Source organism: Myotis myotis, unplaced genomic scaffold (genome assembly GCF_014108235.1).
Source record: "Myotis myotis isolate mMyoMyo1 unplaced genomic scaffold, mMyoMyo1.p scaffold_m19_p_3, whole genome shotgun sequence".
Classification (NCBI taxonomy): Eukaryota; Metazoa; Chordata; class Mammalia; order Chiroptera; family Vespertilionidae; genus Myotis; species Myotis myotis.
In genome coordinates, this window is record NW_023416335.1 from 140,052,562 (window position 1) to 140,076,292 (window position 23,731).

Here is a 23,731-nt window from a genome sequence, read left to right on the forward strand (position 1 = left end):
GCACTGTGTAATCTCAGTCCAGCTGGTTACACTCACCTGGAACCTCAAGGGAGGCAAAAAGACGTGGTGGAACCACTGTTTAAAATGATGGTACTGTGTTGAAATTATGTATTTATAGAGTCAAATGGAGAAAAGTCCCAGCCCCTTTTGAAACACAGTTTTAAAGAGAAATTGACAGTGATATGATTGCCATTCAAAACAGGCCACAAAATAGTACAATATTTGCTTTTATGTATATATATATACATATATACTAGAGGACCAGTGCACAAAAATTCGTGCACTCGGTGGGGGAGGGGCAGTCCCTCAGCCTGCCCTGTGCCCTTTCGCAGTCTGGGACCCCTCGGGAGATAACAACCTGCTGACTTAGGCCTGCTCCCAGGTGGCAGAGGGCAGGCCCAATCCCTAGGTGCAGCCTCTGGTCTGGCTCAGAGCAGGGCCGATTGGGGAGTTGGGGCGCCGCCCCCCATCATGCACAGAGCAGGGCAGATCGGGAGGTTGTGATGCCACCCTCAGTCATGCTCAGGGTAGGGCCGATTGGGGGGTTGGGGCACCGCCCCCTGTCACACTCAAGGCAGGGTCCATGGGGAGGTTGCGGCGCCACCCCCTGTCAGGCATAGAGCAGGGCCAATTGGGGGTTGGGGCACTGCCCCCTGTCACGCACAGAGCAGGGCCCATCAGGGGGGTTGGGGCTCCGTACCCTGTCACGCACAGAGCAGGGCGGATCAGGAGGTTGGGGCGCTGCCTTCTATCACCCACAGAGCAGGGCCGATCAGGGGGTTGGGGCGCCGGCACTCTCACACTCAGGGCAGGGCCGATGGGGAGGTTATGGCTCTACCCCGTCACACACAAAGCAGGGCCCGTGGGGGGGGGGGGGTTGGGGTGCCGCACCCTGTCACCCACAGAGCAGGGCTGATCTGGGGGTTGGGGTGCCGCCACTCTCACACTCAGGGCAGGGCCGATGGGCAGGCTATGGCTCTACCCCATCACACACAAAGCATGGCCCGTGGGGGGGGGGGTGTTGGGGTGCCGCACCCTGTCACACACAGAGCTGCAGGGCGATCAGGGGGTTGGGGCACCTTCCCCTGTCATGAACAGAGCAGGGCGGATAGGGAGGTTGTGGCCCCGCCCCCTGTCACACACAGATTTGCAGGGCAATCAGGGGGTTTGGGCGCTGCCCCCTTTCACACTGATCCCGGTGCCAGGCCTCTCAGCTCTGCTGATCCCGGTGCTGGGAGGCATATTACCTTTTTACTATATAGGATAGAGGCCTGGTGCATGGGTGGGGGCGGGCTGGTTTGCCCTGAAGGGTGTCCTGGATTAGGGTAGGGGTCCCCTTTGGGGTGCCTGGCCAGCCTGGATGAGGGGATGACGGCTATTTGCAGCTGGTCACACACCCTTCAGGGTGGGGTTCCCCACTGGGGTGCCTGGCTAGTCTGGGTGAGGGGCTGAGGGCTGTTTTCAGGCTGGCAGGTGACTGAAGCTCTCAACTGCTCCTTTTTTTCTTTTTCTTTTTTTTTTTTTTTTTTTTTATTCTGGGTCAGCTTTAGCTCTGGCTCCAGCTCTGAGGCCTCTGCTGCTGAAAGCAGGTATCTGGTTTGTTTGGGTTCTATAATCGAAACACTGTATCAACTCCAGCTCTGAGATCCCTGTGGGCTGAAAGCAGGCTTCTGGGGTTTTGTTTAGCTTCTATATTTGTAACAATGTTTCAAACTGCAAGCTCAGAGGCCAGCAAGGCAGGCGGGGAAGGTTGGTTTCCTCCGTCACTGAAGCAAGCAAGCCTCATGCTAGCTTCAAGCTGCCTGGCTGCCGGCCGCCATCTTGGCTGGCAGTTAATTTGCATATCGCCCTGATTAGCCAATGGGAAGGGTAGCGGATGTACGCTAATTACCATGTTTCTCTTTTTTATTAGATAGGATATATATATATGAACATATATATATATATATATATATATATATATATGATATAAATACATAAAATCAAATGATGTATGATAGAGCATACCAGTACATTATGTATCCCAAGTTTTCTGCATTGCGTATATACACAGTTTTCATTATAATTTACAAGGAAAAAATTAATCTCAGTAATTCCTTTATGAAATTATAAAATCCAAAAGAACACATGTGTTAATACCAAGACAGAGGAAGATATTAAAGAAAAGACAGGAATTAAAACTTACTAAACCTTAATGGTAGTAATCATTATTATCACTGTCACCATAATGAATGAAAAATAATAACATTAATGACATAATCACAGTTTAAATATCCTGCCTTCAAATGTTCAAAACATATATCACATAATTGAAGTATCATGTATCTTCAGCCTATTTATCTATATGAAGATTACGTGGTCATTATATCTCAGCGGTTCTCAACCTGTGGGTCACGACCCCTTTGGGGGTCAAACGACCCTTTCACAGGGGTCGCCTAAGACCATCGGAAAACACATATATAATTACATATTGTTTTTGTTATTAATCACTATGCTTTAATTATGTTCAATTTGTAACAATGAAAATACATCCTGTATATCAGATATTTACATTATGATTCATAACAGTAGCAAAATTACAGTTATGAAGTAGCAACGAAAATAATTTTATGGTTGGGGGTCACCACAACATGAGGAACTGTATTAAAGGGTTGTGGCATTAGGAAGGTTGAGAACCACTATCTGTTGACCTCTTAAATCCACCAGTCATGAAAGTTTAGAACAAAGGAGTAGGAACATGAAGCATGGTATATGTACTCACATATCTATTTCTAGTTCTTTCTGTTCTCCCAAGCCTGTTTACACTGAAAATGATTGCGCCAGGAGCAGGAAGACAAATGGCCATACAAACGTTCAGAAGCCTGTTTGAGACCTGCCTATCCAAATTCAGATCTGAGAGAGAAGTTTCCAGAATCACTTCTGAGCAGAAAAAGAGCACACCTATTCTAATTTACCCTTAGAGAACTCCAGGTAATGTGGCCCTGAGACGGCTGTTTGCAGCATCCTTTTATGAAAAACAACAGGACACAGGGAGAAATTCAGGGCTGTCTCAACTGGCATCACAATACCTCACAACTCCAATACCAGCTTCTTTGTGAACTTGACATTCATATTTGTGTTTGAACATGTATTCCAGATTTGTATAACAACATTGCAGAATGGCTGCTCAATGTATTTCAGAAATTAAAAGTGTGGATAATCAGTACTGGATGACTAACCAATTTTGTTGAAACCCCCAGACAACCCATTCCTCTTAGCTGTCATGCTTCAGGATCGGATGATTAATAAATGATGTGGTTTTGCTTCAGAAACCTCATCCCCCCTCGTGGTCCTTTTAACATATCTCATACACATGAACAATAAAGAAGTCAGGCAGATTTATAAAAATAAAGCACCATTTAATGAGGCCATCCTTCAAGAAGATCAAAGAATGAAAGGGCTGAATCGATCCTAAGCCTTCTCCATTTTCATGATTTATTTTCATATTTTCTCTTAAGAAGACAGATCTTTAATCAGTTTCCAACATAGACAATTTCAAGTAATTCTCAACACCTGTGAGAATGATCCCACTATATTTCTTGACTCTTACATGATACTATTTTACCAGCACCACAAGAAAATGCAACGCATGTAATTTAAATGAAAAGAACCAGCATATTAAAAAATAGTAAAATAAGAATTTTGCCACCTTTAAATTGATAAATTGCTTTTACTCAGTAAAAACAAAACAATCAAACAAACAAAAAAAAACGAAACTGGCCTAACACAGGTATATGTATATAGGTGCCTGCACCACACTACTGTTTGAGGTCAACTGAAAAAAATAAGAACAATCTTAGTCTGTGTGAATACATACTGATGAAGAACTCACTGTTATTTACAGTTATTTCTTGATCCAACCTTCTGCTTAAACTTAATTTTAAGTCTGCCATATCACAGGGCCACCCTTAAAATCAGAGTCTTTCTTCATATTATCATCCACTTTTCTATTAATACAATCATTTCTCTCATGTTTACATGACTTTCCACATTTCAGTCTCCTTCAACCCAGAGTGTGTCATTTCTGAAATAACTATCATCTCTTAGCAAGACAAACATGGTATGTTAGAACTCATCTTGAGCTTCTTGCTTGGCAGTGTGAAAATAATGCTGACTAACTAACATTATAAAAGACATGATTTTAGAAAGTGAAAAAAAACAACAACAAAACAGAGATGGCACTACTTTTAGACCTTTCCATAAAAGTAAATATCTCAATGTATATGCAATAATGATGTTCACCCTTTCTGGTTAGATACCACAGAAACAAAATAATTCTAACAGGCCACCAAGTACTTATTGCATGATCACTGCCATAATTTCAAAATGTGTATCCCGCTGTCCTCTTCGTAGTGCTAATAAATTGTTGACTATGACGAATGCTTTGGTTTAATACACAAAATATTTGTGGAGCAATAAAGCAGTGCCCCAAGGCTGTCTGAACTGCAAACTGCCTGCAATTAGACTGACAGCAAAGTCTACTGAGCTCTGCTTTTCCATTCAAGGTCACAATTAATTATATCATAGCAACATTTGTGCCTATTGAGCTTTCACTGTCCTGGGGGCTTTTGCAGAAATCATCCCTCAAAGCAATAAAATTAGTGGAAAGTAATATACCAACCTCACTGGCATCACTAAGCAAACAAGGATCGAAAGGTCAGCTTTCAAAAATAAGACACATTATGAGCATACAGGAGCTCTGAGATGCTATGACAAGCCCAGAAGCTGAACGCCAAGAACAGGAATATCCCATCAGGGCTAAAAGCAACTGGAAGTCCTGCTGATAAAAATCACAGGAATCAAAACTGCAAATGAATTCCACCTCACCCTATGCTAATCCACGTTGATTTGAGAGTCTTAGGGGGTATTCTCAAATTCTAGAACACCCACACCTCTGGTTTATCCATAGTGAAGAGCACTTCAGATAGGACTTGAGGATATGATACCTGTTAACTTCCAGGTAGGTTTTCCTCTGTTCAAATTTTGTAAGGTAAGAAGGCATTATTTTTTAAAAGCCCCAAAAGTCACACATACTTTTACCAGTAAATGCTTTAATGTTGAAAATATATATATACATATTTTCAACATATATATTCTTTTTTTAGAGTGTGTGTGTGTATATTCTTGAGCAACTTTATTTTTATAGGGACAACTCTCTTATGGGAGTAAAAGCAGCTTTTACCTTTGTAGGAAGATACTTTCTTAATGAATGGGAAAGGAGCAAGCATCAGCTAGTATATAGTAAGCACTCCATAAATGACCTCTTCCCTGACATTCACCTACTCACTGCAGTAGAACACCTACTCACAAACTCACATGCTCAGTGTCCTAACAGTTTCTACTTAGAAGCAGAGAATAAGTACAAATCCACACATTATAATTTAAGAACAAAGCTAGCAAGCTATTGTAGACTGAACAAGAAATCAGTTGTGCAGTGTTCAAAATAGGAGGGTATGTTGAAGTCAATTCAATGCATCTTTTTTTTTTTTAATATCTGCCGTATATCAAACAAACACGATGGGGGAAAACACATTTTTCAGTAATACCACAATGATACTTCACCTCTGGATTGTCTCGAGTTAGAATAAATGTAGTTTATTTCACTGATGTGCAACACTGTGCTTGTTAAATTAATTTATCATGAAAGACTACAAGCGCTTGAAGTAATTACATGAATGAACTTATAACCTTGACTGGCAATTGTGTGGTGGCAGGGCTCTGCCCAGAGCTAAGTCTACAAAGATTTATGATGCTATATTTCATTTTCCTCCATAAGACAAACTCACAAATCTGTCACTGAAACTAGACGTTGCTGCTGACCCTTAATAAATGTGCATCTTAAGTATTGATAAACTGATCAATTAGTATCTGGGTTTCAGGCTTATTCAGTGTGAATACTGATATCAATTGGGTGACCAGGAATTCATTACAACCCCATTTTCCATCTTGCTACTACTCATTGTTAATGTCCACTCTTCCCCCATCTCCCTACCGACTACATGGAAGCCACAGAGAAATGGGATCCTCTTGTCCCCTAATACCAAGTTGGTCTTTTTAATTTTCCCACAGAATCACGGCTCTCCATAATTTGTCTATAGTCTATTGCTATTCTTAGGAGCTGAACAGTCCATTGTGAATTGGCCTGGGAAAGTAAGCAACATCATAGACCGTTGTTTAAAGTTCCATACAAGGAATTTTCAGAATGACTTTTACAGTTCATCTCATTCTTCAGCTTGCAATCCCTCTATGTTTGCAGAAAATATCTCTTATTCAGAAAATAAAAAAAAAAACCTACAAAGGTACTTTTCTTTCCTGTGAGAAAAGCAGAATTTCTATCAAAAATTGGAACTGGTAATATTAATTGCTTACCTATTACCAACTTCCCTCTTCTTTCACCCAACGCCGTAGGCAAATTGCCATCAGAATTAAGGATATTTTAAGAATGTGGATAGAGGAAAATAATTAAATGGCTCCTCAGTAGTTAAGAAACTACAGAGCAGGCTTTCAATGGAAATGTATCTCGCCATCTCTTTTGGATTAACACCACTAGTGCCAGCAGGGAAACAAAATGCTGGCTACTTGAAACACGAGTATTCTTGGTAACACTTGTTTGTGTAGAAATTTATATCCGCATTAATGTGAAATTGATTCCAGCCACTTGGATTTTATAGTACTTAGTATTTTCTGAGATTTACTTATACTATAGGTAAACCCAATGAATGAACCCAATTGGACATAAATAATCCATCCATTTCTGCCTGAACTGGTGCAAAGGAATCACTGTGGCCCCTATTCTAGTGGCATTGGTCATAATGTCAGAACAAATTAATAAGCAATTGACTCTGTACGGTCTCTTGTAAATTCACCTCCAGAACTGCGAAAGAGCTAGCTGTCTTCTGAGAGTACACAGTGACTACTAAAATCATATCTGACACAGAGATAAAAATAAACCTTCATCAGGCTACTCAGGCCCAGGTCTTACAAAAAAAATCTCCTTTCTATTATCTCATTCTACCTTGCCTTTGTGCCTTGGCCACCAGGTCCCCACACACCTCTCCTGTATTACTGGAGTCAATGAAAGATAATGCATTTCATCATGAGAGGGCTTTCTCTCCTGGCACCGTCTCTGGCCCTTCTGATAAGTGCTCTCTAGATGGGTCTCACAATAGTACTGTAGTTTAGCAGGTAAGAGTTTCTAAAAAGATAGAAAATGAGGCTTTAAGTGCAACTGTCAGTATTCAATTCCAGCTTCTTACTCAGAAATCTCTAAACCCATTTTTAAAAACATATTAGCACAGTCCTTGCTTGATATTTTCCGCTAATTCCTTCAACATCACATTTAAAGAGTCAGATCACAGTTGCCTCATGACTCTCTTCCCAGGCCAGCTGTAAAAATGAGAAGGCTCACATTGAAGTTCCCCAGGGACATGAAACTGGAAAATTACAAATGCCAACTATGGCACCTAATGGCAAGAAGGCAGGTGTTCTCTTTTGGGGAGAGCTCTAACTTGCTCCATGACCCCAGAGACGCCCCATGAAGCAGACCTCTCCCTGGATCTCAGAAAACTGTTCACATGAGGTCAGGCCAGCAGGTCACCAGAAGTCAAGTGTAAGAGAGCAAAGTGGAATCCTCTGCCAACCTATTGGACAGATTCATTCAGAAGACCAGAAACAAAACCAACTGCTAATGAAATCCAGACCCATAGTAACACTTGGCTATATGGCAGGATTTACTCCCATGAAGTGATCTGTTATTTTATCTCCTAAAACACATTCATTTTCAATTTAAAAGATTCTCTTCAAACATAAACAAAAAGGAGCAAGTGAAAGGAGATGCACTTGTATTACCTTCTTCTGATCTTCTAGCTTGTGGCTCACTGGATTCTTCCCATGTCTGTTCATCTCTGAAGATAAATCCATCACATTAGGTTTCCGCCCTTCAAAATGGAATCTCTTCAAAACAGCAGCAAACTAATCCAAGATGCAATCGCTAGGAAAACACCGGCACGCCACATTTCCCATCACACACCGTTGCTGAACTTCATCAACTCCAAGGAACGATGAAAAAATCCATTCAGTGAATGGAAAAAATGAATTTTGCAATTTACTCCCAGGACTTTCCAAATCAACATATCGTTTCTAAATGCTGACGTCTCAAAAGCACAATGTTCCTCCTGGAATTTTAACTCCAACTGCTATCTTTTTCTTTCTTCACAGTTTTCCATTTTGAAAATTACACAGTTACTATAAACCTGTGATAAAATAAGCACACAGTTAATTCTCCCCCATCACTTATCGTACAATTAATACAAAATCTTATCTCAAAAGTCCAATTTAGAAAAAAAAAGACATTCGTTATAGCCCACATAAAAGCAATAGCAAATGAAAGGCATTATTTTCACCCCTTTAAAATACCAATTATAATTCCTGAACCAAAAGAGAATATTAAAACCAAGGATTCAAAGCACATTGAAGCTAAAAATCAACAGGGAATACACATACACTCATCCAGCATGTGTACTAGTATACACTGCCTAGTTCCACTCACTAATTACAGCATTCACAGAACCACAGAGTTTAGAAAACAGCCCAATAAAACTAGACACGGTGCTACAGTGACTCTTTTCATAAATAATTTCATTTAAACTTCAAAATCAATCTAAAAATGGTTATTACTCCATTTTAAGATGCTATTGAGAAGTGAATTTTTGTAAATCAAATAAGTAGTAAATAACAGAGTTAGAATTCAGATACCTTTGAATCTAAAGCCCTTATTTTGTTCCAGACATACCTGTCTCAGTTCATATTACATATTTTATTTGCAGGATACCATAAATGAGTTTGTCAAGAACCTTGCTGAATTAAGAATGCACGAGGTTGCCCAGCTGGCATGGCTCAGTAGTTGAGCATCAACCTATGAACCAGGAGGTCATGGTTCAATTCCAGGTCATGGCACATTCCCGAGTTGTGGGCTTGATCCCCAGTAGAAGACTTGCAGGGGGCAGCTGATCAATGATTCTCTCTCATCATTGATGTTTCTCTTTCTCTCTCTCTCTCTCTCTCTCTCTCTCTCTCTCTCTCTCTCTCTCTCTCTCTCTCTCCCTTCTCCATTCCTCTCTGAAATCAATACAAAAGAATGCACAAGGCATTTTCCTTAAAGGGGTCATATAATCCAATAATTTCCAAACCCAGATAGAAAACTGAATCACCTGAAAATAATCTTAATCATATAGATTCCTGGGGCCCACCAAACGGGTAATTCAGAAGCTACCGGGTAGTGCTTGGAAATCTGTACTTTTCTTTCATCTCTTCTAGACACTCTGATGCAGGAAAACCACTGAAGGGTTGAAACCTCCCTCTGATGCAGGGCTTCCCAAACTTGTCTGCATTTTGGAATCACCTAGGAAGCTTCAAACACTACCGATTCTTGTGTCCAATCTTCAGACACGGTACTTCGTTAGTCTGTGATGTAGCCTGAGTCTTAGAACCTGCCCTCATCTATATAATAAAAGCCTAAGTGTCCCTTAAGGCAGAACAACCAGAACGACCGGTCCCTATGATGTGCATTGACCACCAAGGGGGAGACACTCAATGCAGGTCAGTGTGCTCCCACAGGAGGAGCGCCCTCTAGCCAGAAGACGGGCTCATGGCTGGTGAGCGCAGCTGCCATGGTGGGAGCCTCTCCTGACCTCTGCGGCAGCAGAAGCAGCGGGCCAGGATGAGTGCGAGCAGTGTGGTGCCCAGCCCCAATTTGGGCTCCTCCCTGGCCGCCTGCCACTTGGCACACCGCTACATCCCCCAAGGGTCCCAGACTGCGAGAGGACGCAGGCCGGGCTGAGGGACCCTTCCCTCCCCCAGGGCACGAATTTCATGCACTGGGCCTCTAGTACTATATAAATGCACTTTGTATAACTGACTAACCCCAGCTTGAATACCTGAAACAAGAGGAAACATAGTGCCTCAGGCAGCAGCTCTTTCCACACTGAGGCAGCTCTGGTCTGTAGATAGTTCCTTATAATTTGGAGATGAAGTCTGCATTCCTTAATATTTCTGTGCATGTGCAATTATTTATGAATTTATGTTCTTGTAGCCATCAGTGTACACAAAACATTTTTTTTTGCCTTTTTATCTGCAAGTTCTTCAAGTATCACTTTAGCCAGGTTCCTTAGCACCTTCCATGAGTCCTCATCACCCTGTCACTTTCCTCACAAGAAGTTTCTCTTTTCACATAACTGTGCTACCCAGAAGTGAGCACAAGAGTCAGGCATGACATGCTTCCTCCAAGCAGACAATAAATGATAGAGCAGACAGATCGTGTTTTAAAAGTAGCTCCTGAACTGCCTTTGTTCCTCTCCATGCACTGCTTCTTGAATAGCCAGCCTCCTGCCAACCCTTGCTCCTTCTTTAACTCCTCAGCTCTGCTGTGTAGGTTTTTGTTGTTGTTTTTTAATTCACACAAAGATCTATATTTGGCAAAACATCTTGGCAGCATTTTGTTAGCCTAGCACATTTACGGTGCCCATTTGAAAGTAATAGAAGTGGCATTTCTGGAAAAGTAGCCCATAATTCACATAATTCGCTGAGCAAACCAAGGAGAATTCATTGTAAATCTTGAAAAAATTCTCTGCCATATAAAGGCTCCTGACTATTGCTTTGAGTAGTATAAGTACAGGAGTTGGGGAGTGTTTACTAGCCCCAGATTTTTATATTATTAGAAATAGATAAGCAAAATCTGGTCACTCACTCTCTATGCCCTCTTCCACCTCCACCCACCCCCTGCAATCACCACAATGTTTGCCAATGTCCATGAGTTCTCTCTCTCTCTTTTTTTTCTTTTCTGCTCAATGAATCCACCCTCCCCTAAATCCATCTCCTCCACCAGAACTGCAGTTTGTGTGCTAATGTGAATGTTACTGGCAAAGCAAATAGCATGGGCAAAGCTTGGATATGAGAGAAAATATGGCCAATTTGAGGAACTCAAAGGAATTCAATGAGGAGTGGCTGAAAAATGTTAAGAAGGAATGTTGCATTATAGAATCTGTCATTTTAAAAGTTCATTGCACTGCAAATTGGAAAATAGATGGAAAAGAGCAAAACTGTGATAGGGAAATCTTAATATGGACCACCAGAACAATAAAAGAAAGAGCCGCCTGACTGGTAAAGGAGCTGATGGCATGAAAGAGTAAGGAAACTGAGTGATATGGAATTTAAAAGGTGGAAGTTGGCAGAATTGGTATTTGATTGGAGTGAGTGTGGGTACGGGGTTTAAGAGTGCATGAGCATATGGATGATGATACCATTACCTAAGGCAGCAAATCTCACAGGAGAAGTACTCTGGGCAGGAGAAGATAAAAGAGTTTGTGAAGCAAACAAAAGAGGCTTTCTAAAACCTAGAAAATTACATGCCAATTTCACTGATGGACATAGAAGCAAAAATCCTAAAGTAACATTAAGAAACTGAAACCAACCCTGGCTGGGTTGTCTCAGTGGATAGAGTGTCGGCCTGCAGACTGAAGGGTCCCGAGTTCGATTTTGGTGAAGGGCACATGCCTGGGTTGTGGGCTCAGTTCCCAGTGGGGGGCGTGCAGGGGGCAGCCGATCAATGATTCTCTCTCAGCATTGATGTTTCTATCTCTCTCTCCCTCTCCCTTCCTCTCTGAAATCAATAAAAATATTTTTTTTTAAAAAAGAAACTGAAGCCAGCAATTTATAAAATAAATCTCCCATCAATTCCAGCTGGTATTATGCCAGAAATAAATGATTGGTTCAAGATTTGAAAATCAATCAGTGAATTCACCACATTAGCAAAATAAGGAAGAAAAATAATATTCACCTCTCTATTGATGCATAAATATAATTTGACAAATTAAGCATTAATTCATGACAAAAAAAAAATCTCTTGGAAAATCAGGTTTATCTGATAAAGCTTACACTTTAACTGATAAAGTATATTCCTAAAATATCTACAGCCAACATCATACTTATTAGTTAAAAGATAGACTTTCCATTTGCTCAAGAATAGAACATGAACACCTGCTAAAATAACTTCTATTCAGTATTCTATTGGCCTAGTCATTCAGGAAGACAAAAAAATATGAGCAAGAGGGAGAGGGAGGGAATATGCAAGCTAGCAGTATAAACACAGGAAAAACTGTTATTATTTATAAATGTTATGATAATTTATATAAAATATTAAAGAATTAAGAGGTAAATTACTAGAATTAATGAGTCTAGCAAGTGTCTTAGACACAAATTCAATATATAACATTTCTTTATATTTCTGTTACAGAAATATTCAAAAAATGAAACTATAAAGATACTATTTATAGTGCCCCTAAAAATAGCACATATCTTGGAACAAATCTTATAGAAATAATAAAACTTTATGAGAAAGCAATAAAAGACAATAAAATAAATATATAATAGAGGGCTATGCCATATTCATGGACTATAAGATTCAATACTATAGAAATGCCAATGCATACCTGAAAGATTTACAGATCCAATGCATTAGTAATCAAAATTCCCAGTTCTCTTTATATAACTTTAGAAGATGCTTCTAAAATATATGTTAAAATGCAAAATACCAAGAAAGCCCAAGACACTCATGTAGAACAAGGTGCAACTCTTTGCTCTACCAGATGTTAGGACATGTCATAAACCAACAGTAGGTAAAATGGTATGTAACTAGTGCAAAGATAGACAATTTAACCAATAAAACACAGAAAGCCCAGAGAGACTCTTAATACATATAGTCACTTGATTTATTACAAAGGCAGATTCACAAACCTGTGGGGGAAATGTTTGTGTGTTTGTGTGTGTGTGTGTGTGTGTGTGTGTGTGTGTGTGTGTGTGTGTGTTTTGTTTTTTTGTTTGTTTGTTTGTTTGTTTTTCAGTAAAAAGGTCTGGGTCAATTGGACATCCATGTGGAAAAAAATGAAACTTGACCTCTACTTCACACCAATAATCAATTCCAGGTGGATTTTAGATTTACATGCAACAAACAATAAAGTTTCTAGGAGAATGTGTTTGTGTTCTGGGGGGATGGAAATATATCTTAAACAAAAGCCTAAAAGCACTGAACATAAAGAAAAATAACTAGGATTGTATTAAAATCAAAACTTTTTATTCAATAGGAAAATATAAATGTAACCATGGAGTAGAAGAAGGTACTTGCTATTTGTATTACTACATAGAAAAACATCCAAAAATCAAGAAAAGTCAGGCAGCAGACAAAAATATTTGAATAGGCCCTCCATATAATAATAATAGTAGTAATAATATCAGTAATGATAGGAATATAGATAAAGAACAGATTAGTAGTTGCTGTGGGTTAGACATGGGGAAAGAGGGAATGTCTAAAAGGGAGAGTATCCTTAAACAGAACCATGTTGTATCTCGATTGTGGACATGGTTATATGAATCTACACATGTGGTAAAATTACATAGAACAACACACACACACAAATGAGTGTATATAAAATAGGTGAAATATGAATGACCTCTGTGGGTTGTACCAATGTCAGTTTTCTGGCTTTGATATTTTCCTACAGTTATGCAAGATATTACCATTGGGGGAAACCAAGTGAAGGGTATAAAGGACCACCCTATACTTTTTATTTCTGCCACTTCCTATGAATCTGCAATTATTTAAAAATTAAAGGTGAGAAAAAAAGAGTATGAACACATGGCAAATAAACACATAAAAGTGAAAGTGAACGCCCTCATTAGTAATCAGGAGAACACTAATGTAAACCATAATGAGATGCAGCTTATCTACCTAAATGAATTTTTTTAAAAAGAATACCAAACATTAGCAAAGTCATGAAACAATAAGAAAACTGCTGATCAATGTGTAAATAGGTACAAATATTTTGCCAAAAAATAAGTTTTACCTACAAAATTTTAAGATGCACATACTATTGTATGACCCAACAGTAATATTCCAAAGAATGTATTCTTCAAAAATATATTCATATGGGCATCAAGAGGAATGTACAAGAAAATCCCTTCAGAATGACAACAGCAACAAAAAACAGCAACACAAAACTCCATCAATATTAGAATGAACAAAAATAAAAAAATATTAGAATGGATAAATAACTTGTGGCATATTTATATGAGATAACTTTACATTAAATAAACTACTGACATGCATATCAATATGGATAAATCTAAAAAATACTAAGAATTTAAAGAAGTCTAATGCCGGGGTCCAACCACAGCAGGTCCAGGGGTCCCCAAAGGTGTGGACGGAGTCGGCGAAGAAGGAAAGACTCGGAGGCAGCGTTCAGTTGATCAGCAGCCTAGCCAGGATCTCTAGCCAGGATCTCCAGCCAAGTTCTGGTCAGGATCTCCAGCCAGGTTCTGTGTCCATGTTCTCTCGCTAGGTTCTCCAGTCAGGTTCGGTCGCCAGGTTCTGTAGCCGGGTTCTTCAGCCAGGTTCTGTCCAGGTTCTCCAACCAAGTTCTGTAGCCAGGTCCTGTCCAGGATCTTTTGCCAGGTTCAGTCACCAGGTTCTAGTCAGGTTCTCTTGCCATGTTCTATCCAGGTTCTGTAGTCAGGTTCTGTCTCTAGGTTCTTCAGCCAGGTTCTCTCGCTAGGTTCTATCTCTAGGTTCTGTGGCCAGTTTCTGTCCAGGATCTTTTGCCATGTTCTCTCCAGCGAAGTTCTTCTGTCTCTAGGTTCTGTGTAGGTTCTGTCTTCTAAGTTCTGTCTTCTAAGTTCTGTGTCTTGCTGTCTTGTTACATCTGTATTTATACCAGTTGATTCAATCCTATCAATCTCTATTACAAAGGTTAGGGCTTTTCTTATCTCCATTCCAGGGAGTAAAGATTATGTAGCTTAAGCATGATTGTTCGTAGTTAAAGTGATTAATTACCCGCCTGGCACTTAGTTGAGGGGTTTTATTCCCTCCCTAACTTCAGGGGAAAATCCCTACCTGGGGAAACAATCTTTCTCAGAGAGGAGACCTTGGTTAAAACACATAGTTCCAAGAAGGTGAGCAAACATTTTAAGAACAGTATGCCATATATGCCAGGTCCTTTGAAACAGCAAGGATGGACCGGCTCCTGGCAAATTCCCCCTTTTTTATTTTTTAAAAGCTGGCATTAAAAAGAAAAACCCCAAATGCTCTCTTGTATCCATTTTAAGAGTAGGATTGGCGCTTTCCGCTATTACCTGAGTCCTGATCTATCACCCCAGGGAGAACTTGCCAATCCTGCACTTTCCCGGGGTGGAAAGGCTGCAGTGGGGTTAAGAATAAGGCTCCTTGGGCCTACCTTCTCCCATGCCTCTACATTTACCTTTCGGACACCTTTCCTTCCTCAGAAAAGCATGGACGTATTTCTTGTATAAAATGTTCCATCTGACTGGGAGTAACCTTAATTCCTCTGCTAGCAAGCATATGTGTTAAAAGATCAATACAGAGTCTTATTTCTTTGGACTCAGTATGGCACATCTTCTCAATCTAAGAATCAATACAGAGTCTTCTTTCTTTGGACTCAGTATGGCACATCTTCTCAATCTAAGTTCTGTACTATCCACCTACTTACCCTACTTATCCGCTATAGGGGGGTCTGCAGTACCCTGGTGGAGTCCTATCCGTCCCAAGTGTGGGGTTCTCAATGCGGGGAGGGGGCTTACCTAGGGGAATCCTGTTCCAGGGGTTCCCAAAGGTGTGGACGGAGTCGGCGAAGACTATCCACCCTCTTCCTACAGTGGAGTCCTATCCATCCCGGAGTGGGGCTTACCTAGGGGTCTCTGTTCGGGTGCCAGATGCTGTGATCCAACCCCAGCAGGTCCAGGGGCCCCCAAAGGTGTGGATGGAGTCAGTGAAGAAGGAATGATATGGACACAGTGTTCAGTTGATCAGCAGCCTAGCCAGGATCTCCAGCGAAGTTCTGGTTAGGATCTCCAGCCAGGTTCTGTGTCCATGTTCTCTTGCTAGGTTCTCCAGCCAGGTTCTATCCAGGTTCTCCAGCCAGGTTCTATAGCCACGTTCCCTCACTAGGTTCTCCAGCCAGATTCTGTCCAGGTTCTCCAGCCAGGTTCAGTCACCAGGTTCTAGTCAGGTTCTCTTGCCATGTTCTATCCAGGTTCTGTAGCCAGGTTCTGTCTCTAGGTTCTTCAGCCAGGTTCTCTCGCTAGGTTCTGTCTCTAGGTTCTGTGGCCAGTTTCTGTCCAGGATCTTTTGCCATGTTCTCTCCAGCGAAGTTCTTCTGTCTCTAGGTTCTGTGTAGGTTCTGTCTTCTAAGTTCTGTCTTCTAAGTTCTGTGTCTTGCTGTCTTGTTACATCTGTATTTATACCAGTTGATTCAATCCTATCAATCTCTATTACAAAGGTTAGGGCTTTTCTTATCTCCATTCCAGGGAGTAAAGATTATGTAGCTTAAGCATGATTGTTCGTAGTTAAAGTGATTAATTACCCGCCTGGCACTTAGTTGAGGGGTTTTATTCCCTCCCTAACTTCAGGGGAAAATCCCTACCTGGGGAAACAATCTTTCTCAGAGAGGAGACCTTGGTTAAAACACATGGTTCCAAGAAGGTGAGCAAACATTTTAAGAACAGTATGCCATATATGCCAGGTCCTTTGAAACAGCAAGGATGGACCGGCTCCCGGCAGTCTAAACCAAAATAATATATACTATATTATTCCATTTATATAAAATTAATGGTATAAATGGTATTAGAAGTCAGGATAAGGGTTACTTTTGGTGGGTGGAGGGAAGGGAGTTTGGAGTTAATAGGAATTTGCCTGGAGTGCTATCAACATTCCTTTTTTAATTATTTTGGTAGGCATTAAATAGATGTTAGCTTGTTTATAATTTACTGAACTGTAAATTTACATTATGTGCAGTTTTTTATGCTTTGGTATACAAATATTAGCTAAGAAAAATTTCAGATACATCTGTCTTTAGTATTTCCATGTTGCTCTAAAAAGCAGCAAATAAGTAAGTTAGACTGATGTCACACTGTTATTAGTGGGTATTAAGGTACTCTTTTTTTTTCTAAGGTTATGGACCCAGTTGTTTGATTATTGCCCTGACTTTTGTCTAAGAACAATGTTAAGTTTACCAATACAGGGTCTATCAAATTTCAGAAAATGTATTCGTCTCCTGATTTCCAATATATCTTTCACCTTCTTTAGAGTAATGAGTTTTATACTCTATCAACTATACATTTTATATACATTTTTATATCAGCATGAAATAATATCCAAAAGCATCATGAATGCTCCAAGTTATTAAAATGTATTCATCTTACCTAGAGCCTCTCTTACAGGGATAAAAGTCACACAGCAATGAGAGACCAATATGCACTTGACAGAGTCAGACCCCAAAAAGCAAATTTTCAATATAGCCCTTGTCTTTACAGAGCTTACAGTCCAGTGAGGAGTCGGATGTAAATTAAACTAAGGAGCATCAACATACTCTTCTCAATGCTGTCCAACAACAAAACATTTGAATACTGATGAGTTTACATCCATGATAAAAGACAATTTTATGTCCGGCCAGGGTGGCTTCATGGTTGAGCATCAAACCATGAAACGAGTGGTCACAGGTTGGATTCCAGATCAGGGCACAAGCCCGGGCTTAGGGCTTGATCCCCAGTAGGGGACACGCAGGAGGCAGTCAATCAATGGGATGTTTCTTTCTCACCAATGTTTCTATTTCTCTATGCCTCTCCCTTCCTCTCTCTCTAAAATCAATAAAAAACATATTTTTAAAAAAGGCAATTTCATGTATACAGCATTAATTAATGGAATACTATGCAGATAATTTTTCTTTTAATTTGAATATAATTTGAGTTCATTTTAAATGCATAAAAATGTAATATGATCTATGCTTACTCTGGTAGAAAAAAAACCATTTATAAGAAAACTCTAAGTTGCTGGCAGAAAAGAGTGGATTTATATATATTAAAGTGATTCTGGAAGGTTATTCTCTCATATGATGATAATTGTCAATATGTCAGTATTAATTCTCTGCCACTCTTAATACAAGTCAGCTGTTGGGTTTGGAAAGGAAATCTAATCATAGTATGCATAACCATAAGTAGTTTCATTTTTTAAGCAAAGATTTCCATATTGTTCAGGCTTACCTAGATGTCCTTCAATCATATTAAGGATAAAAAAATTAAGAAGGTGAGATTTGGAAAGGATTTTTTAGTGGTTGGGTGTGTGCTACCTCCTAACCCAGACTTCTGATAGGAATTTTAAGGGGACTATTCAGGAAGCTTGATACTCCTTCCCTGTAGTTAAGGAAAAATAGAAGCCCAGTCCCTGAGCCAGGTAAAGTGGCCTGAAGCAGGGGTAGAATGATCATCTGAGAAGTGAACTGTAGTGTCCTCTGATTGTAGATAAAATGTGTAATCTTAGGGACAAGATATGGAATCTGTGGTAGGAATGTTTGCTTCAATTCATTTAAAAAAGGGACTCAGCTCAAATGAGCAATTTGCCAGGTAAAGGTACCCCCGCGGGAGGAAGTTGTAGGTACCACAGGGCAGAGAGCTGAGGAGAGATCTGAAATGTCCAGTTCAAGGAGAAATCATTACCCAGGTCAAGGAAGGCGAGATTAGAGGGACCCAACAACGAAATGTTCAAACATCTCAGAAAAATAACCATAAAAAGTCAGTTTTAAATATCACGCAGGCCTAGAGAATGAAGCCATCTTACAGCAGCATCAGTCAGCAAAAGGTTTTCTACCCCCATGCCTCTCCTCTCCTCCCCATCTTCCCTATAAGACACTACTGAGTCGGGGAAGGAAATGAAAAGAGAGGTCCTTTCCGAGTAGCACAAGAGTGGTATGGAGGGGCACTGGTACCCTGTCTTGGTTTGGTGAAAAAGAAGATTTTGGATAAAGATGTGTTAATAAATATATTGGAATAAATATTCTAAATTGTGAATTGATATTTTGTGTGACCTAAAGTGATCATAAAGCTGAGCAAATACATGAAATACCTGAAATTTACATCCAGGGACTGAAAAAATTAATTCTTCTAAGAAGTTTGAAGAAACAGGAGAAAAGTTTGGAATCGAGATTTAGATTTAGGGGTCATGAGACTAAAGAGATCACTTATAGAAGGTACATAGGCTGAGAAAAGCACCAAGGGCAGAACTCCAGAGGAAAGATCCACCTCGTCTTAGGTAGTATTGCTATATTCAACCCTAAACATGTAAATGTGATCATGCCACTTAATTAAAATTCTTCAGTGGTTCCCTAATATCTAAAGCCCAAAAAATAATAAAAATAAGTAACTCCTTAGACTGTCCTTCAACACTCTACCCATCATGATCCTGTTTTAACTTTCCAACTTCATATAAGTACTTTCTATACTTTGTTGTAATTATACCAAGAAAACTTAAGAGTTTCTGAGGACAATATGTCACTTCATATCTCAAGCATCAACATATCCCTAAGTGCCATACAAGCCAATTGGCAAACTCCTGCTTATCCTTTAAGTCTCTTCAAATCCATTTCCTTTCTAAAGGCTTAACTTTTTTTATACCCCCAACCCCACTCCAGACAAGTCAGGTCTTTCTTCTCCAATGTTCTATGAGCATCTATATACTTCCCTGATAGTATCACACTACCTAGTTACTTGTTCCCCACTACATTGTCAGCCCCTCTTTATGTTCTTAGAACCCCCAAGGTATGACACAATGCCTGAAGGCTAATCATCATCATTCATAAAGTGACTAGAGGCCCGATGCACGAAGATTCGTGCAAGAATGGGCCTTCCTTCCCCTGGCTGCCGGCACCACGTTCGCTCCAGCAGGAGCCACCTTTCTGCCTTCGCTCCGGCCTGGAGCTGCTTTTCTGCCTTCCCACGCTGCCCGGATGCCCGGAGCAGCTGGGGCGGTGTGGAACGCCTGCGTCGTCACCATGGCAATGACACAAAGCATCCCGCCCCAACCCTAGCCTCTCAGCGCCTGCACACTGCCCACAGGCCTGCCATCTTTGTTGGGTTAATTTGCATACTCACTCCTGATTGGCTCTGGGGCATCGTGAAGGTATGTTCAACTTACATATTTGTCCATTATTAGTGTAGATTACTACAATTCTAAAGAAAATATGAGGTATGTGTGCATGCACAAACACACACACACACACACACACACACACACACACACACCAATAATTTCCTACATATCTAAAAAAGTTGTACCAAAATTGTCTCATTCTACCAAAAACCATGTGCAGTTTAGAAAAGGCTCTTCCTGAACTTGCTATTGTAGCTATACGCTTTCTAATTGAGGCACCACATGCATGGATAAAGCAAAAAAATCTTAAGTGTACAGTCTATGACACGCTCAGTTAACCAACACTCATTATGATACAGAATATTCCCCCTCTCCCTTAATAGTCCTAAAGGTAACCACTACTCTGTTTTATCACCATGCATTTGTTTCCTTTGTCCTTGAAACTTCATATTAAGTGGAATCATACAGCGTATACTCATTTGTTTCTTCTTTTTTTTTCAATATTAAATCAGGAAGGTCCATCTGTGTAGTTGTAAGTAGCAGTCGTTCATTCCTTTCTTTTTCTCTATGGTGGGAATGGCTGTGTTTATATGTAACAATTCACATATTTGACCAAAATAATGCCCAATTCAACATTGAGATTTTCTGTCATCCTGAACTCCAAGTTCTAGTTCAGGCTTTCTGGACTCTATGCTTACAAATCAAGAGAATAAAAGTTTGCTTTACTTCACATATTTCTCCCAGGCTCTGTGACCTCTATTCAAGTCAAAGAGAATCAACAGTTCCTGTGCCCAGACTGTTGGCAGCATAACAAATCACAGATCCAGAAACCATTAAGAAAATGACTGAAAATTTATTTTGGATTTTTAAGTCAAAGGTGAAATGGTCTTGCATACCCTTTGAATTATAATACTGAATAATCTCTATGTGGCTCAATCAGTATTTCTAAAGTGCTAATAAATGGATCTAGACCCAAAGGGAAAGGGTTAAGAAGTTGTTCCAACAGAAGAGAGTGTCAGGGCCAGAAGTTTCACCTGCCCTCTCACCAATGTGTCCCAGATCCAACACTCCACTGTTACATATGATGAATGACTCTACCATGTAAAAATACTAGAAAACTATGGGAATAATATGACTGTCATAAAAATGTTAAAAATGTTTTACAAACATCAATACCCACACATCATTAAAATATAAAAAGAAAAGTAAAAAAACAAAAATAGAAGGAAGTCAAGTAGCTATAGCTTCAGTATCATACTTAATGGTAAACTATCAAAATAATACATAGAATATGAAACTATTTGTATGAGGTTTAAAAACATTTAAATCATTACTAAGTATTACTTATAAATGCAGACAAATATAGTAAGTGTATAATTTTATGTATGAAGTCATATATCATTTAAAAGTCAGAAGGACATACAGATGCCTGCTAACATCATTTCAACACAACATTGTATTATAGAAACTTATCACCATGGTAGGACAAAAAAAAACCCAAAAACAGTAGTAAATACAAGGACAGAAAAGGTAAAAAAAAAAAAAAAACACGGTATTTGTATATCCTATTCTTGACTATAGAGAGAGTTTGAGAAAGTTTATAAACAAATTATTTAGAAGTAATAAGACTATCATTTACAGTACACTGGCAAAACATATACCTTTACATCAGCCACAACAATAAAAACAATGAAAGAAAACATAATTTTAAAACAGATTCCATTAGTAAGAGAAAGACTGAATATAATGCTCCTTAGAGAAAACTAAAAAAAAATATTAAGATTTTATGTAGGAAGTTTTTTAATTGAAAGATATGAGAAGTATCTATATAAATGGAGAGATACACCATGTTCATGGGTAAGAGAATTCAATATCATAAAGATGTCAGATGTCTTCTTCCCATTATTCCATAATTTCAATTCAGGTCCACTCAAAATTTCAATATATAACTTTATTATGTAGCATAAAAAGCTGATTATTAAATTCATGTGTAGAAATAAAGGGACAAGACTAGCCAAGATCATTTTGAAAATGCTTTCAAAGATATCAAGATTCACATAAAACAATTATATTTAAGACAGAGGGTCATGGACAAAGGGAAGGACAGACAGATAACTGGAATAGAATCTACATCTCAGAAACAGAAGCAGGTAGAGCCATATAGTGTATTAATATGCAATTCAATGAGAAAACAATTTATTTAGAAAAATTATTCTGAAACAATAGGTTATCTGTATGGGGAAAATATGGCTAATAGAAAAAGATTTCTTACACAATACATAAAAATACAAGCTTTAATAAAAAATTTGATAATATTGACTTCAGCCATCTGTATAACAAAAAGTAAGCATAAAACAGAGAAAAGAAAACCCAGGTAGGACTGGGGAAATATATTTACAGTTTACCTATATGTATAAGTGCACATTCTAAAAACAGAATTCTTACAAAAAAAATCTCCAATGAAGACAAACAACCCAGTAGAAAAAGGAGCAAAGTGTATGAATAGGCAATTCCCAAGAGAGAAACACGAATGGCCAATAAGCATATGAAAAGTAGTAATAGGGAAAATACAAAATTTTAAAAAGACACTACTCCCACCTAACAGATGGTTAAATTTTTAACTGTTACCAATAGCAACTGTTGAAAAAGATGTGACAATGCTAAAACTTTCATGAACTGCTCAGTGGGTATGTCACTGCTGTGCTGGTGTAGTGCAAGCACGATAATGAGGAGTTTGGCAGCAGCCCTCAGACACATCCATTGAATTGCCAGGAAGAAATCCACACACTAAAAGACATGCATGTGAAGATTCATCCTTGGCATTGGTACAAAAAAATTAGAAAGATTCTAAATATCCAGCATCAGACATTTAAATAAGTAAATTGTGGCATGTAAGTATGACACTGTTTACAGCATTTAAATGAATGATCTAAAGCTCCACATATCCCCATAGACAAATCTTAATAACATAATTATACATCAAATAAGGGAGTTACAAAATAATAGAGTATGATATCATTTATAAGAAGTTTAAAGCACGTTAAGAAATACTAAATACCATTCAGAAAAACATACAAATACGGTAAAAGCATAAAAACATGCAAGAAACAATCCGATACCAATATAGCAGGGCTTTTTTCTGGGGGAAGGACAGGTAAGTGAGTTTGGGAGGATTATAAAGGGAGTTTACATAGTGATGCAGTCAGTATTCCATGTCTTTAAAATATTTCTAAAGTAAAGGTTAAAATGTGGCAAAGTTAGGTGTTAATTACACAGAAGTTAATTTTGTGTACTCTTTCTGCTTATTCACTCTGCTCTTTTTAACCCTTAGTCTACAAAAAAAATTAAGATGTTAAAAAACAATAGTGAGACTTCATAGAATGTAAAAGCATTTATAATACATAAATTAATCAACCAACATCCAACTATGGAATGATAGCAAATGTTTTTCTGCAGAGCTGGGACCTCCCCATAGGTGGCATTTGACAAAGTTCCAGGATGAGGTCTCTTTTTCGGTTGTCTCATTAACAGGAGAGCACTGCTGGCACTGACTGGCGGGGTGGGGAGAGGGGAGCGATAAATGTCTTGCGGTGTATTGGTACAATCCAGCACAAGGAAAGATTGTCCCTATATCCCCCATTGAGAGAAACGGTCACTGTAACAGGTAGCCTTGAGACATGCCTGACTTGACCACAGTGTGAGCTCAGG

General features: G+C 39.3%; 1 protein-coding gene across 1 annotated transcript in view; it reads right to left on the reverse strand.

Moving 5' to 3' along the window:
* Nucleotides 1–23,731, reverse strand: part of NAV3 (neuron navigator 3) — an 840,800-nt gene that overhangs the window by 594,017 nt on the left and 223,052 nt on the right. Inside the window, exon 2 of the mRNA XM_036299344.1 lies at nucleotides 7,888–8,291. Within this exon, the coding sequence (XP_036155237.1) occupies nucleotides 7,888–7,959 (72 nt within the window). The 5' untranslated portion in view covers nucleotides 7,960–8,291. The remainder of the gene's footprint in view (nucleotides 1–7,887; nucleotides 8,292–23,731) is intronic.